The sequence below is a fragment of the Sinocyclocheilus anshuiensis genome, unplaced genomic scaffold (assembly GCF_001515605.1).
Source record: "Sinocyclocheilus anshuiensis isolate Anshui unplaced genomic scaffold, SAMN03320099.WGS_v1.1 scaffold4, whole genome shotgun sequence".
Classification (NCBI taxonomy): domain Eukaryota; kingdom Metazoa; phylum Chordata; class Actinopteri; order Cypriniformes; family Cyprinidae; genus Sinocyclocheilus; species Sinocyclocheilus anshuiensis.
The window spans coordinates 81,871-99,591 of record NW_015554075.1 but is presented as its reverse complement, the minus strand read 5'-3'; the positions used below and the strand labels follow the sequence as shown (position 1 = coordinate 99,591).

General features: G+C 36.0%; 1 protein-coding gene across 1 annotated transcript in view; it reads left to right on the top strand.

Annotated features, from left to right (window-relative positions):
• Positions 1–17,721, top strand: part of LOC107668971 (ephrin type-A receptor 3-like) — a 131,653-nt gene that overhangs the window by 75,870 nt on the left and 38,062 nt on the right. Inside the window, exons 5-8 of the mRNA XM_016461052.1 lie at positions 295–630; positions 3,444–3,556; positions 6,508–6,670; positions 9,026–9,134. Of these exons, the coding sequence (XP_016316538.1) occupies positions 295–630; positions 3,444–3,556; positions 6,508–6,670; positions 9,026–9,134 (721 nt within the window). The remainder of the gene's footprint in view (positions 1–294; positions 631–3,443; positions 3,557–6,507; positions 6,671–9,025; positions 9,135–17,721) is intronic.

The following is a 17,721-nucleotide window of genomic DNA, read 5'->3' as shown; positions in this document are numbered from 1 at the left end:
AGACTAAAAAAACGAGTTGAAAGTGTACCGAGCCGCGGAAAAGATACTGTTTCTCAAGTGCTTTCCGCGAGCGCGATTTGAGACGGAGTGAAGCACGAACAAATGCGTTTCATTCATTCGTTCATAACCACTCACTCAAACCCCCCCACCCCCTGCCGACACAGTTTTGCATAGGGCCCCCAGAAGTCTAGGATCGGCACTGCATACAGTACAAACACAAACTGGATTTACAAACAAACTGAGTAAATTAAAATAACACTCTTTTCTTTTTTTTTCTTTTTTTTTTGCTCCCAGAGCCTCCGTCTGCAGCCGAGAACACCATCTCCACCCTGAATGACACCTCTGTGACTTTAGAGTGGAGTCCTCCCAGAGACAGCGGCGGCCGAGGGGACGTCACCTACAACGTCCACTGCAGGAAGTGCGCCAACGACGGCAAAACGTGCAGCCCCTGCAGCAACAGCGTCCATTTTGTACCTAGACAGCTTGGTCTCTCGATCCCTAAAGTGTTGATCACGGACCTGCTGTCCAACACCAACTACACCTTCAGCATAGAGGCAGTGAACGGAGTGTCCGATCTGAGCCCAAACCCTAAACAACAAGTCACTGTCAACATCACCACCAGTCAGACAGGTAGATTGCGTCTTTTCTTCCATGATAATGTTTAAATGATGCTTGGTGTATATTTTTGACAGTGAAACCTGATGGTTTAAAAACTAACATCAGATAGGATCTTATTGACTGAAATTTTGTCACTTTGTGCAGCATTTTGCTTTCAAGACTGATAAATTATTCAAATGTTGCGTCGTGTCGGACCTGTTTAGGACGCAATGTTACACTTTAAATGCCAAAGCCGGCACAACGCTACATGTTGATAAACTGAAAACCAGCATGCCCGAGGCGATTGTTTTTCTGTGAAGAGGTCCTCATTATATTTTCATAAACAAAACACTCTCCAAATATGATTTGAAGGAATTTTTGTAGTCAACGTGTGTGCGTCTGTGTTACAAGAGAGGTAAACAATGTCTTTTTTTCAGTTTCCCCCATTTCTTATTCAAAATGTTATACATCCCCAAACCTTTACGCTGACAGCGAAGGTTATCTTTTTTTATTCAATGAGATCTCTCAAAACTCTCCAGTGTTTGACAGCCCTTGCGTCTGGTATGTGTGTTTGCCTTTGTGATGCAGCGTATTGTGGATTTTCTGCTCCGCAATGTTGTTGATGTAGCCAACGATGTTGTTCTGCTCAAGGTCCCAGCTTTCGATATCAGACAAAGTATAGGCTTGGTACAGCCAGAGGGTTGTTGTTGGACCAGATTGGCATTTGCAGATTCCCATCTCGCTCTCTCACACATACACACAACCTCTGTGGAAGTTCATAAGTTCATAGTAATCCAAATGCTCTAAATAATACATGTCATTAAATATGTTATCTGCAGTCAGGACTCGTTCTGTGGTGCTAAAATCTGCTGAAGTCACAACTGCCCTCACAAATTTCTGTCTCACACCCCTGACGGGCCGACAGGGGTCATCGGTGCAGGCGTGTTCTCATTAAATGTGTGTTTGTGAATGTGTATATGGTGGTATTGGGCCTTGTGTAAGGCTCCGGCTGAGGTATTAAATATGTATGAAGGTGTTGAGGCTGTAGAGGGAAGCTTTTGAGCAGAACGGGCACTTGCTGAGAGAGAAGCGCTTCGTGTCGGAACAGGGTCAAAGATCCCAATGATTTATACATTCAGCCACGTCAGACCATGAACCAACCCGAATCCGAATATTATATAGTTTAGAGCAATTTAGGAATTAATGCTGCTCATAAAAATTCACATTTAATGGCACACTCTTCAGAATAAAACTTCCACAAAAAGTTTTCTCAGCCTGATGCAATGGGAGATACTTTTTAAAGTACCACAAGCAAGTTCCATTTATTTTTATTTCATTTATTTATTTCAGAATTTGTTACTTTCTAGTTCTTTAGAAAATGTGGTTTCTAGAAAAAGTGTTTTCTATGTTCTAGTGTTTTAAACCAGAGCAAATCAAGAACCTATATAAACAAATTAAAGATCATTAAAATGTAGCTATAAAGAAAAAAAAAATGTTATTTAAAATTAATAATCAAATAGCTAGAGTGGAAGATTGATGGGAAAAATGCATTTCTTTCTGCATTTCTTTCTTTCTTTCTTTCTTTCTTTCTTTCTTTCTTTCTTTCTTTCTTTCTTTCTTTCTCAATAACATCATAAAGCCTTGGCCATTAGATTTAACATGATTAATTATTAATGCAATTATTAAATATTTCTGTAAGTAGGATAAGTGTTTATTATTTCCATATAATTAGGTATAAAATATTTGTGGAAATTATAAGTAGATTTGAGCGGTAGAAAAATACAGTAAAAACAGTAATATTGTGAAATATTGTTATTACAACTGTTATAACAATTTAACAACTGTTTTCTATTTGAATTCTTCATGAAATGTACTATATTCCTGTGATGGCAAATATGAAATATATTGCATCAGAAATCATTATAATATGCTGATTTAGTGCTCAAGAAATATTTCTTATTATTATCAATGTTGAAAACAGTTGCTGCTTAATATTTTTTATGAAAACTGTGATTCTTTGAATAGAAAAGGACAGTGATTATTTGACAGAAATCATTGTCACTTTTGATCTATTTAATGTGTCCTTCTGAATAAAACTATTCTTTAAAAAAAATATATATATTAAGAAATGCACCAAATTTTTAAATGGTATTGTATTTGTGATTTCAATCTTTAAAAAAAATGTTTTTTTCCAATAATAAATAAAATCATTATCCATTAATCACATAAAAATTAACTGGTTAAAAAGTGAAGAAACCTAAAGCAATTGTATCTGAACAGAAAATGACATTAAACGTAATTTACTCTCATGAAGGAGTTTCAGTGTGTGTGTGTGTGTGTGTGTGTGTATGTCTGGTGTAATTTTGAAGGCTGTTCACAGATCTCAGAGCACAGAAAAGGTGAAGGACACCAGGTGAATATACCTCCAACCATCTGACCAAATATCAGGCCCGCTGTCTCTGCTGCCATCTCCCTCCACCCTCTCATTCTCTTTCTCTGTCCGTCCTGCTGTAGTGAGAGAGATGAAGGGACAGACGAGCGAGACAGAGAAGGTGTTAGACTGTGTTTCAAGAGTGTAATTACCTGCTGTTGTGTGGCCCCCTTTGTCTCTCTTTAGACAAAGGTTTCACTTGTGTGTATGTGTGTAAAGCACTCTCTGTAAGTCTGTAAGGGGATTGTGAGCTCTCAGTGGCTTTATTTTGTATCAGTAGAGGGGTAACTGGAATAAAACCATGTGGGTCAAGAAGCTGCGATTGAACTTCGGTGATCTTGAACACTTACAGATAGAATTTTACCATTTTGTATGCACATCATCACGTTGTGCCTTTGTCTCACTCTGTTTGCAGTGAATGTGATCCTGAAGGAGAGAAAGAGTAAAGACAGCATCACACTGGCCTGGCAGGGACCCGACAGACCAAACGGAGTCATAGTGGAATATGAAGTCATCTACTATGAGAAGGTACATCTACTTTTCATCTGCTTTCCTTTCTTCTTCTCTCCTCTTTTATTACCATCTGAACAGTTATCATCCTCACACACAGATTGCACACATGCTTCTTTGACCTCCATTAAAAGCTGTAACGATTGCAGTTGTCCAGGCAGCCCTGGCATGTGTAATTGAGGGCTGAAGCATCATCGTGCCTTTGGGAATGAAAGCAATCAGTAGACCCTGTACGCCACAGCCGGCTGCTCACACACATACGCATAGCTCTTTAATTATAACGGGAGAATGAAATCAGGGTTGACGTCACTGATCAGAGAGAATACCTTCACTGTAACACACCTGTATACACAGACTCACTCTCACATACACACAAACACACACACATACAGAATAAAGGAGAACTTGCACACACACAGTTGAACAAGCTGATCTTCGTTATATCCAATTTTTATGTTATGTTTATTATTTAAAATATTTATTTATTTATTTAATTTGTGTATACTTTGAGCAGGCTGTACTTCATATATCCAATATATGTTATATCCAATATTTTATTTTGTATTTTATTATTATTTTGTTTTTTGTTGTTTTTTTAACGTGCACACAATTGTTAATCAAGTAATCAAGGCTGTGAGGCATATAAATACAGTACATCCTATTTTATTATTTATTTTATACTTAATAATAAATGTAAAAAAATCGAATTAATTTCAGTTCAATCATTTTTTTTTTTTTTTGCACATATTGAACAGATTGCACTTCTATCCCTAACTCAGCCTTAGTCAATCAGTCCTGCACAGATGCAATCGTTTGACCCAGTCTAGTCTGGCACACATACTGGTTGTTGTGCGATTATGGGATGTCAGCTCAGACTGAATGCCCAGATGGGTGTCTGGCATTGGAGATCGTGTGGTGCATGCTGTGTTTGTTGGAACTGGAACGATCCCACGCTCTCAGACACAAACCTGCTCTGCACTCCTTCATTCTGGGTGTGGTGGACAGGAACCAAGTCTTTCCCAGAACCCATTTGGTTATGGGATGCTCTTTAATATTTGAAAGAGATTTATTCATTTTGAAAGGGTGGTTTGACTGTTTTAATGACTGGTAGCTAGTGGCTGATTTCTCTCAGGAATATCATCTCTCATTTTGTTCATTCTTGATTTATATGATCAGTTTATAAGATCATATTGCAAGATTTTTTATTTTTTTTTTAGACTTGCATACCTTGAATGCAAGTCGCTTTGAATAATAGTGTCAGCCAAATGTATGAATGTAAATGTAATGCATAACCAGACTGCTGACTGCAAGTAAAAATCAGTCAGCCACATCCAAACTAGCACTTTCAGCCAGCTTTTGCCATTTTTGTGTACAATATGCATCAGAGAATAAGTGAATCTGCCATGTTAAGTGTTAGCTGGCATTCTTGGTAATTACTATAAAATTAATAAACTCACAGTATTCATAGACTGCAGATGTCTGACTCATGTAACTATAATCACACAAATAATCATGTCAGACAGTGTAAATTAAAGCCTTGGCCTGGTATGTTAGCACCCCAGCATCTGCCTCTCTAAAATGACTCAAAATATGATGCCTGCTGGCTACAGTATTAACATGCTGCTGAAATAATATCCTTCATTAATCCTCTTATGTCATATTCTACAACACAACCTCGAAATTCTGCTGCTCTACATGCAGCACATCAACGCTGCCACCCTGCTGTTTACTTTAAATTGATTCAACAAGTATATTAGACTGATTGGTTAACATTGATAGCATAGCATCACAGTTAAATTTAACAGAAAGCTTGTTAAGTTATATAGATGTGTAATTTCATTAAAAAAAATGATGCATTAAAATTGACATTGTTACCAAAAAAATCAAATAAATGCTGTTTTTTTTTTACTTTTCTATTCATCAAAGAATCCTACAAAAAAATGTATTACAGTTTTCACAAAAAGATCAACTCTTTTCAACATGGATTATAATAAGAAAGATTCTTAAGCACCAAATCAGCATATTGGAATGATTTCTGAAGGATCATGTGACACTGAAGACTGGAGTTCAGCTTTGCAATCACAGAAATGAAATTACATTTTAAAATATTTTAAAATAGAAATCAATAGGAATCCAGTCATAAAAACGGAATTTACTGTATAATGTGGAATGTCACTGAATTTGCCAAATTTTTGGATAAAGCAGAAGTATAGGTCAGTACACTTAAATCAAAACATTATATGGATTACTGTCTGTTAAGCCACAAAAATACTATTTAAATATGAATCTTGCATGTTCTGCGTGGCACTGTGTGAATGAATGGCACAGACGCACGGTTTTGTTTACTACACACATACTGAAGCTCGTGTGACGCTCACAGTGTTTTCAGCCTCTGCCGCCTCAATATATGAGTGCATGAACACATGAACATAATCTCGTCATATTTACCAGAAAATTTTTTTTTCCAGAATCTATTTAGCAGAAAAATAAAACATATTTCATAGGGCCTTAAAATTTAATTTTTGTTAAACTTTTAATAAATTGCTGTTTAATATTGTAAGTTTCATGATTTCAGTTAATTAGACATGCTTTTTGATTCATAAAATTTAATTTAACCATTAAAAGAGAGTCTAGAAAAATTAAAGTGGAAAAAATGGAATTTGGAAAAAATAAAACAGAATTTTGGAAAAATTAAAACTGATTTCATAGGGCCCTATTTTTTACTTTTTTTAGATATTGTATTTCTGATCAAATATATCCAGCCCTGGTGAGCATAAGAATATTTTCTTTCAAAGGCATTTATATCGACCCTAAGCTTTTAAACAGTAGTATAATCCGCAATAAAATCGGACAGGAACGCTATGCAACTCTAAATTTTCCATCATTTTTTTTTATCCTCAATCTCTGAATCCAATTTAACAAATCTCTCTGTAAGTGAATGTGAATGTTGCTGTGTTTTTCCATTCCAGAACCAAAGAGACCAGAACTACACGGTTCTGAAGACCAAAGCCCACACAATGACAGTGGAGGGGCTGAAGCCGGGCACCACCTATGTGTTCAGAGTGAGGGCGCGCACTGACGGAAGCTACGGCAACTACGGTGGAGAGATAGAGCTGGAGACCAGTCATGAGGGTAATGATTTTATGCTTTTCTCAACAGTTTCCTCTTTCTTTTACTTTCTTCTATATATTTTTGCATTGCTCCTCTTTCCATTGTTGAGCAGATGCTGGTAGTTTCAGGACACTGCTTTTGAATTTAATATGGTGAGCTGGTGTGTGACTTATTTACCAAACCTCCTGCTTATGCTCTTTGGGAGGCGAGCACGGTGTGTGTCGCCATGTCTTGTGAGGACAAACAAGGCTGTGTTGAGTCAATGTTCCTTTGATAGGGATCAAAGAATGGAGGCACATTTTAAAAGGCTTTGGGGCCTACGGTAAACACAGAGACCTTGTGGTATATGCACCTAATTTAAAGTATGTTACGGCCCAGCGAGCATCTCTGGAAGCATATCACAGAGCTCAGCGGACCTGATCTGCCAAGCTGAAAGTTAACGGAGTCCAGTATAGTAATTGCTCTTTTAATTATATGAGAAATGCTTAAGCCTTTGGCTCACAGTGACATTCATAAACGGCTTACACCATGTGCATTTGTTCATACGATACACACCAGAGCAGAACAGGCAGTACTGTAAATTGCATATGTTTAGTCTGATAATATAGAAAAATCAATTTATGAAACCATTGGCTAGTGGTTAGGTTATTATAATAGTGATTTTTTTTCTTTTACTTTCAACTTATCTTTCCAGGAGTTTTTGGTAACTTTCACTTATTGTTAGTTTTAGTTTACTTTAAATTTTTGCAGAGCACTATAGTTGTAATTTATTTATTATTTATTTTAGTTAGGGCTGCTAACTTTAATCTGCATTTAATAGCATTTAGTGCTGTCAAACGATTAATCGCCATTAATTGCATACAAAATAAATTGTTTACATAATATATGTGTGTGTACTGTGTATATTTATTATGTATATATAAATACACACACATACAGTATATAGTTTGAAAATATGTACATGTAATTACATGCATATATTTATATTCATTTTCATATAATATATACTCATATTATATAATTTATATTATATATAAATATATTTAATATACAAACATAACATATTTTTCTGAAATGTATGCATATATGTGTGTGTATTTATGTATAAATAATAAATATACACAGTACACACACATATATTATGTAAACAAATCTTTTATTTTGGATGCGATTAATTGCGACTAATCGTTTGGCAGCACTAATGGCATTTTCATGTTTAATGCAAGTTGACTGTAAAGGTTTCCAGTTTTTATATATCATGAACCATGCTTGCCTCTGTTCTGGATGTCTTTTCCGATCATATCCCTCATTGTCCTGTCAAAATAGCTGTCAAAAAGGGCAAAAATCCTTTATAATGTAAAAAAAACCAAAAAAACAAAAAGAGAAATTCCTATTTAGCATATTTCATGCATCTGGTCCTGACTCAGAAAGTTGCAATCTCTTTCTGTACGTGGTGCATAACTGAGATTGCTGAATGGAGTTGAGTGGAATTCTAAATCAATTCATGTTGCTGGAGATATTCATTTTCCTGAAAGAGGCAGTTACTCATGCGTTGCCGGGCTTGATAAATGATGTATTTGTTTTGAGTAATGAGTCGATTGCAGCAGCATAAAATCCATATACTCGCCGTGAAACTTTCAAACCGAGCCTGTTATTCCCTCTGTTAACATACCTATTTGGATGGCATGCGTAAATTAGAAAATTGACTCCCGCCTTCGTCTACATATTTAGTAGCCAAATGCAGCTGGTTCTGGTTTTTCAAAGGAAACCAAAGCAAAGTTTGACATTGAAGCTATGTAGGTTTTTAACCCTCTTTGGGGTCTAAGAGACCACATACTTTAAAAAATCCTCCAAAATGTCTCCATGAAAGATGTTGTATTGCTTGTTTGGTATAAAATATGAATAAATGCAATCAATTTTTCACAAACGTCACTATACTGCATAAAAATCAATATTTTGAAGAATGCAATAGTTAAAAGTGAAAAATATAAGTTAGAGTTTCAGTATTGTTTATTTTACTTTTGTTGTTCTTATTATTAAACACTTTTTTTTATTTCACATAACAATAGTATTATTGCAATAGTAATGTATTTCTTTATTGATTTGTTTAACATGTATACATTAAATAATAAAATAATTGTATCAATAATATATATATATATAATTATTAGTATTTTATTTTTTTCTCCATTTAAAAAAAAAAAAAAATTGTCCTTAGCTGATCACATGCTTGAATATCTTTCTTGTGGTTTTTGATAAAGTCAGAGGAACTCATTGGGGTCTTGGAGGCCAAACAGGAAGCGAAGCAATCTCAAAAACAGCATGAGGGTTAACACTGATGCAAATGTGTTTCTTTTTCTCTTTCTTCATCTTTAGATATGCTGGCCATTGGGGACCCTAACCAGTCCACAATCCTTGCGGTGTCCATAGCCGGTGGCATTGTGCTCCTTATCTTCCTGGTGGTGTGTTTTGTAGTGAGTGGACGGTAAGAATAGGCTTCCTTTTAACACCATTTGATCTTTGCTTCGGTCATTCCGTCCTTCTAAACCATCTTAGAGGAAGGTGTACTGGTCCCGAGGGCTGATATTACACAGCAAAATAAAACGCTTCTGTTCGTTAGATCTGAGAGCTGCTGTCAAATGGCGATTTTACAAGAAATTGAACCTCGAATTAGAAAATGAAATGTGGATTCTTCCATGCCGAAGCATTTAAAAGAACTAGAACAACCCAATACAGGCACTCGGTGAGGTGTGTCTTATAGGCTCCTAAAAACCAAGAAGAAAGCGTTTGAAACTGAAGTCTGAGGAGACATTTTGCACAGCATCTTTGCTATTCAAACAATAGCTGAAGCAGAAAAGACGGTGCAGTCAGTTGGATGAGATGTACTGAGCCTATAAATTAATGCTGATAATAAATATACTCTGACTGAATTAAATAGTGGTTTCTTTCTCATACAAAGCTCGCCCGAAGTCTCTAAAAACATTAGCATTGATCTGAGGTGATTGCCTATCCTGCTGAGTGCCCTATTCAGTATTGACTAGAAAAGACCCATGTTTGCCTGCTGAGAGCATGTAGAAATGCACGTAATGGATTCATGTGCAACAAATAATTAATCTCAAACCACTCAACTATAAACCAAAACAATAAATATGTAAGATTGGAATATGCAAGACCAGAAAAAGTGGTGTAGTAGAGTGATTCTTGGCAGGTTTTACTCAGCTTCATGCATTTCCAATTAGAGCTCTCTGTCCGGAGCGAAAGTTGGAAAAACAGAATGCGTTGAGAGAGCAGGCAGTGTTGATTGGAGCTCCTCAGATAACTGTAGAAGAGAAGACAAAATAGAAAAGAAGGATGGTCAATTACTGAAGATGGCTAGTGGTCTCATGTTTTTAGCTCTAATATTTTTAGAATTTGAATTTGAAAAATTAAATTAAAGACACATTTTCTGAAAAGATTTTGACAGCGTGTTGTCTTTAGTGTGCTGTTGGACTGTCAGAACATCAAACTCTTTCAGAGATGTTGCATCTCTAAATTCCTCTCCTTTGAGGTGCTGTTAGAAATTCAGCGGCTTGAACAATACGTTTCAACACAGTTACTGTCAGATTTCAAATGTTCTGCTTTGAGCAATGTTCATGGCAATGCTCATCCATATGGCCTTTTATTTTTTGTGTAGACTGATTTGTTTTGTTCAATAATTATTTAGTTAATAGTGTCAAGTTAAAACAGCTCAACTTAAATGACCATAATGCGTTTAATCAGTCCTAATTAAACAGGGCTCACATAAGTCATTCAGACATACTGTAATATGTTACAAAAGCTATACTGTAGACCTGCTAACATAATGCAGATATACAGTCTTTCCCACAAATTTGAGGCCCCCAAGTGCCTTTTTATTATTCCACCATGTGCAGGTTTGCCAGAAGATTATTCCTTTGGCTACGGGCCTCAGGCGTAAGTCTCTACTGTAGCACAGCTGTCTGACATACTATAGAAAGATTATGCAAACAGTATCGTTCTTCAGAGAGAAGTCAGGCCTCAATAACCCCTGCCGGCCAGCTATAAGTCCTCAAGCTGAACCGTTGGCTTACTTTCAAACATTGAGGATAGTTTCATTTCATGCAGCTCAGGATTTCAGGGCAAGAGATCCAACAGCATAATCACCTTGCTGCTCTTCACGTCTTGGTCTGCTAAAATCCCACTTGACAGGTTGAGTCCATTTTGTTTCCTCTTACCATTAGGTCTTTATAGCTGCCAAGTATATCCATCTTTTTTTATAAGAATCACACCAGGAAGAAAGAGCAAACGAATGACAAGTGAAGGAACAAACGAACGAGTGAACGAATGAGTGAAAGAACAATCCAGAACACCTGAGAAGAGATGATGCCAACCCCTCAGAGGACCTCAGATGATGCCAACCCTGAAACAACATACAGAACTACCACATTTTGCTATAAGTTTGATTGCATCATATAATAATTGCTGTTAATAGTGTTCATCGTCTGTTTTATTACGTCTTAAATTGATTTTTCCGTACTGCTGGTTCGTCTGGTCAGAGGAGAACTGGCCCCCCGACTGAGCCTGGTTTCTCCCAAGGTTTTTTCTCCATTCTGTCACCGATGGAGTTTTGGTTCCTTGCCGCTGTCGCCTCTGGCTTGCTTAGTTGGGGACACTTCATTTCCAGCGATACCGTTGACTTGATTGCAAAGATACTATTTAAACTGAGCTGGATGTTGACATCACTGAATTCAATGATGAACTGTCTTTAACTGAAAAATTTGTGTTTACTATTGTCATTTTGCATTATTGACACACTATTTTCCTAATTAATGCTGTTCAGTTGCTTTGACACAATCTGTATTGTTAAAAGCGCTATATAAATAAAGGTGACTTGACTTGACTTGACAAACGCATTAACAAGCAAACAATTGAATGAAGGAACAGTAGCAGAGTGGCTAGTTAGACTTGCAGTATTCAGCCTGTTTTACTTCATTATTTTCAATTTGTATTCCCCATACTCCTCTTCTCTCTCTCTCTCTCTCCCTCCCTCTTTCTCTGTTTTCTCTCTGTAAAAACATGAGCAATATTTTGCTAAGGCTACGGCACCGTTAGCATATTTTTGCACTGTTGATGACTTCACCTGGCTCACAGAGATAATGCATAATTTAGAGATTTTAACATCAGCATTGCCTGCTCCACTGCTATAATACTTGTAGCCTACAAGAAAGACTGAGGCTGGGATCTGTGCTTTAATATAATCGTTTGAAATACAGCTAATTAGCGTCATTCCCCTTGTTGAATGAAAATAGGCGAGCATGATTAGCATACCATAAAAATGCATTTTTGTAAACCGTCATACAGTCAAATTCTCAATAATAAAAGTATAAGTGCACTGGCTAATAGAAATCAAGTTTTAGTTGGAGTCATTAGCGCACAAGCTATTCCTTTCTCTTCTTTCCGTTCCCTGTGATCTCTTTAGTTTTTGTGGGAATAAAATAACAGCTGAGATCAAAATAAGTAAATAAATAAATAATGCCGTTTTAATTTGCTTGTTCAGTGCACCAGGGACTTACATTTGGCTGACAGAATACAGAATATTTGTGGTCTTATACATGGACAACAGGAGAAACTGGCATGTGTTACAGCAGGCAGATGGTGTTCAGTCATCAAATTCGGACTACAATTTTTTTTTTTTAAAGTCTGTTTCCCTAAAAAACAATTAAAACACGGCAGGTGGGTGCTAACGGCTGGGAAACTCCTGCAAGTGTAGCTCTCCGACTTATCAAACATCACTGCTGCTCTCATCATTGCCAGACAATTATTTTTGTTTTTAACTTATGAGAAAGTTGGAAAATCTATTTTACTCCCACGTCTAACTCGCTCTATCCTTTAGGATAATCTCTTTTAAGCCGTATCCTCAGTGGAGCGCCTAATTATTTGGCGTGCGCGCTACACATGCCAATATTTGTCTTTTAATTACATTTTTAATATGTTCTGCTGCACGCAAATCAAGCAAGCACATTCTTTTTGAATAATTATCAATAGTTACTGTATTTTTTTTTAAATATTCAATAAGTTATTCATATGAATTGCAGTATTATGCATCTCAAAGATGATTTCCCCTCATTTCAATAGTTAGTAATAGTTCAGCCAATAATGACAATTTGCTGAAAATGTACTTACCCTCAGGCCATCCAAGATGTAGATGAGTTTGTTTCTTCATTGGAACAGATTTAGAAACGTTTAGCATAACATCACTTGCTCACCAATGGATCCTCTGCAGTGAATGGGTGCCGTCAGAATGGGAGTCCAAAGCGCTGATAAAAACATCACAATAATCCACATGACTCCACTCTATCAATTAACATCTTGTGAAGTGAAAAGCTGTGTTTGTAAGAAACTTGTGCATTAACTGTACTTTTTTTATACATTAATTGTACTTTTAAAAATGTTTAAAATCATAGTGAATTGTCAATGGCCTACATATTTTCTGTATAGTAGGTTGCCTCATGGGGGTGCTATGTTAAGATCACATGACCAGCTAAATGTTGCGTATTACTCCTATTATATACATATTTTATATACATGTTATATGCATGATTTAATTCAGTAGTTCCTGATTTTTGGACACTTTGGGAATAAATTAATTAAGATCAACTGCAAATAATGCAAATGCAACTGCATTTCTACAATTGCATGAGTAACTGTAAACATTGAAAAGTATTTGCATGATCCTGCAACTTATTTCCAGGCATGTCTAATGAAATGTGCATGCTTGTTCTCGAGAAAACAAATTGAGATTGTATTTTCTAGAGCTGTCATATTGTGCATCATGATTTTTCCCATTCATTTGTTCCCTCCCTGGTACACCTCTATAAGTGTATACTGTGCTTTTAAACCCCTCTACCACCTTTTTCAGATATAGTCTGTCATGACGGTGGACATAATTTGAGATTCTACAAGAGATCATTCACTTATCTCCTTGATGATGCTAGTATGGCACAGATGGATTTGTCTCTGTAATGAAAGATGAAGGAAGATTTTCAAGCCGATCTAATCAGACAGAAGCAGCAGCTCTTTGTCAATGAGATGTTATCTTCGAAGCATCTGCTACAGGCCTTGGGTTGTTCTTAAAACTTAATGATGACAGGAAAGTGTGCTTCATTCGCTCACTCACTCTCATGCGAGTAGAACGTTTCTTCTGAAGCTGAGAGCACTTCATGCTCTCCAACATGTTTTTGATCATTTTCATCCTCCCATTATGTGTCGAACAGGTTGTTGCGCTGCCATGTTCGTAATGGATTTCTGCAAAAAAAAAATCAGTTTTACCTCAAGTGTGCTTGTGTGTGGTAACATCGAAGTGATATCTTTGTTTGGTCAAATGGCACCAATTTAACTATTTAATGTTTGGCTCTTTGTTTTTCTGCCCTGGTATAAATGCATCTGTGCTGCTAGCAGACTCACCAAAGCGCCTTCCCATGCCTGAAATTATAGCACAACAGATATAATGATGTTTTAGAGCCAAAACTGCTTATAAACTGAAGAGCTGTCCCATTATAAAAACTGGAATGGTGAACACAAAGCTTCATAGGAGCTCGGTTTCCAAGTCTATAGCCAGCGGGCCCTTCTCAGTGCATTCTCATTTACACACATGCTTCTCACGTTTATCCAGAGGTGTAATGGTTCTCCCATCCTCTTAATGTGATGGACTGGCCTCTCACCGCAATATACTCGCTGTGTGTAAAAGCACTCTTTGGCAGCAGTGCTGCTGCTATAATTGTTTCTATAGGATGGACGGCACTATAGCTCAGTTCATTTTGAGCGGTGCGATTTGAGTAGCGACTGAAATACCGCACAGTCAGCATAAAAGAGAAGTAAACACTGAGATAATGAAAGCAAAGCAAGCTGCCGCCTGTCAAGCACAATTATACAGGAAGGGAATCTTAAACCTCTTGCTAGGAAAAAGGTGACAGGCCTGTTTGTGTGGTTCAAGCTTTAAGTCTTCGGGGAGGGAGTGTAAATTTCCACGTACTGTAGTACTTTCCTCAGAAAACTTTGCTGAGAACAACAAAAGAAAGTTAGATGTAGGTTATGGCATTGTAAATATGATTGGTTTTCTGAGATGATAATAATAATAATAATAATACTTTTATTATTATAAAATAGCATTGTTATTATGCTTTATGAAAATGTTATATTATGATTAATAATAATTCTATAATAATTGTTTTATTATAAAAATATCATTATTATTATTATTATTATGCTTTATGAAAATATTGCATATTATTATTATTATTATTAATAATAATTATACAATAATATTATTATATAAATATGCATATAGTATTATAAAAAATATTAGTAGTAGTAGTAGTAGTAGTAGTAGTATTGGTATTAGTATTATTATGCTTTATGAAAATGTTATATTACTATTTTATTACATTAATATAATATAACATTAATGGTGTTATGCAGTTTTATGTAGTGCTTTTGTTAATATTTTTCTTCAATCTGGCATTAGAAATATAATAATAATAATAATAATAATAATAGCAATATTTATTTTTTTTTTTTTTTTTTAAATTATAATTTTAAAGATTGCTTTTATAATTATAAGCTGAATAAATAACCTTTCACGATTTGTATCCTTAGTATTTATTATCTCTAATTAAAAGTCAACCAAAATTAACCTGCTATCACGCTTAGTCTAATTTACACAGTCTTTTTTCGCCAAAACAAAGGCATGCACTTTATGTCCTTTCATTTTCTTTGGGCCGATTAGCAAATGAGAGTTATATTACATGCGTGGCCCCTGCATAGATTAGGGCGACACTAGTCATCATGTCAGAGGTCAGACTCCTTAATTAATTGGATTCTGACTGCTGTACTGAATCAAACTAATAAAAAGCGGCTCTCAGAAATAGGATCATTATCACCGCAATTTTCTCTCCTGCATTCTCAATTACTGTAATGAATCGTTAACAAATGAGATGTTTCTCCACACCTATCAGAAACACATCCTGGAATTTAGCACATATCTCAATTTAATCTTTTCGCTTCACTAATAATGACTTTAGCTGGAGTAAATCTTTTTTTTAAATAGCAAGAACAGGCCTTGGAGGTCTGCCAGGTCTCCTCCAACAGAGAAAGGAGCCAAGAGAAAGTAGCTTAAAGAAATGAGGGATCAAGAGATGAGGGACGAGCATTTTGTTTCGCATTCATTCTGGCTATCTGTTATTGCTTGATAATGTAATGACCGTACGGTGCAGCGATGACGGCTCCTGTGAGCTGGAGCCGTGGGTGTCGCTGATTGCCATTAATCTGAAGAGCCACTCCGCGTGATGAAAGCGTTAGGGAGGCATTTCTCTGTCCGTCTCCATCCTATTAGCACTGTGGCAAACACACCGAATGATTAGAAATCATCTGATCTTTGAAAAAAGCCTGTCGTTTATGCTAATCAGCCCTGCTGACAGCCACTGCGGGCCAAAACGCTCCCTCACCAAAATTACGGAGCACTGGAGAGCCTCTCTGTGCATCCCTTTCAGCTTCATTGTCAATTTTTCGAGACTAATTTTGTACGGACACTGTTGTAACTTCTCTTTTGTTCTGCATTGTGTGCAGTATATATGTTCTGAAGCCCAGAAACAAATCCTATTCCTATGTCTCTCCCTCTCTCTTTATTGGCATGACAGTATAGTGAACAAAGGGTTCAGAACAAAGTGCTGTCATTTGTTCAATTTCTTCATTACCGAATGTCGACGAGATCATTCGCGTAATTTTCATTACTGTTCATCAGTAATAGAGGCCTCTCAAAAGCATTTACTTTGATTCTGACTTCAAACACGGACACTGCTGTCTAATCTGAATTATAGCAAAAGCGCTTCGCTTCAGATGTTAACAACATATAAACGCAACTTATTATTCAGCAATCTTCAAAATAAAAGTTCTTCAGTGTTCAATGCAGTGCCTTAGGTTCAACTATTTTTTATCAAGCATTATTTTTCATTGTACATTTGAGTTATATGGACTGTAGAGATCTTTAGAGATTTAAAAAGTAATTGATGTGAGATTCTAGGTTATTTAGATCAGCATGCCGTAGTCACCCAAAACATTAAATTATCTTATCATTTCCACAATGTCATGTTGTTCCAAACGGTTTTTTGTTTTTGTTTTTTTTGGTCCATACATTGAAAGTCAATGGGGTCCAGTGTTGCTTTGGACCCCACTGACTTTAATTGTCTAGGCAAAAACAGCTGAAACATTCTTCAAAATATCATCTTTCGGGTTTTTCAGAAGAACGTAAGTCATATGGGTTTGGAATGACATGAGGGTGAGTAAGTAATGACAGGATTTGTATTTTTTTGGTGAACTACCTCCTTAAGAAACCCAGAAACCATTTGAAGAATCTATAATGTCACATCAAGGACTATTTAAATTTCTAAATATCTATATAGCCCCTACAACTCAATGCAATGAAAAACGATGCTTCATTAGACAAGTTGAACCTAAGATGCTGCAGAGAACCATTAAAAAGTCTTTATTTTAAAGTTACATTTATACATTGTTAATATCTGATGTCATCTGAAACGCTATCTTTCAGAAATCATGACAATATTTTAACATTTTTAACTATTTTAAGCATCAGAACTTTAATATTTCTAAATACTTTTAAAATAAAGGTTCTTTATTGGCGTCTATGGTTTCATGAAGAACCTTTAACATCCATAGAACCTTTCCATTGCACAAAATGTTCTTTATAGTGGAAAAAGGTTCTTAAGATTTTTTTTGAAAGAACCAAAAATGGTTCTTCTATGGCATTAATGTGAGAATTCCCTTTTATTTAAGAGAATAAAAAGTCCTTTGTGGAACTTTGAAAAGTTCTTCTGCAGCATCAGGCTGTGAAAGTTTTAGTTTAGTTTGTAAGAGTGCTCAGTAGGTATATTTAAACAGAATAATTTTCCAGAATGGCTAAAACCTTTTCAGAATTGGCTGTAGACATGTTGCAGACCTGAGAAGGTCACTTTGTCTCCTACGCTTCTTTAGTTCTCCCATTAATAAAAAGTAAAATCCAC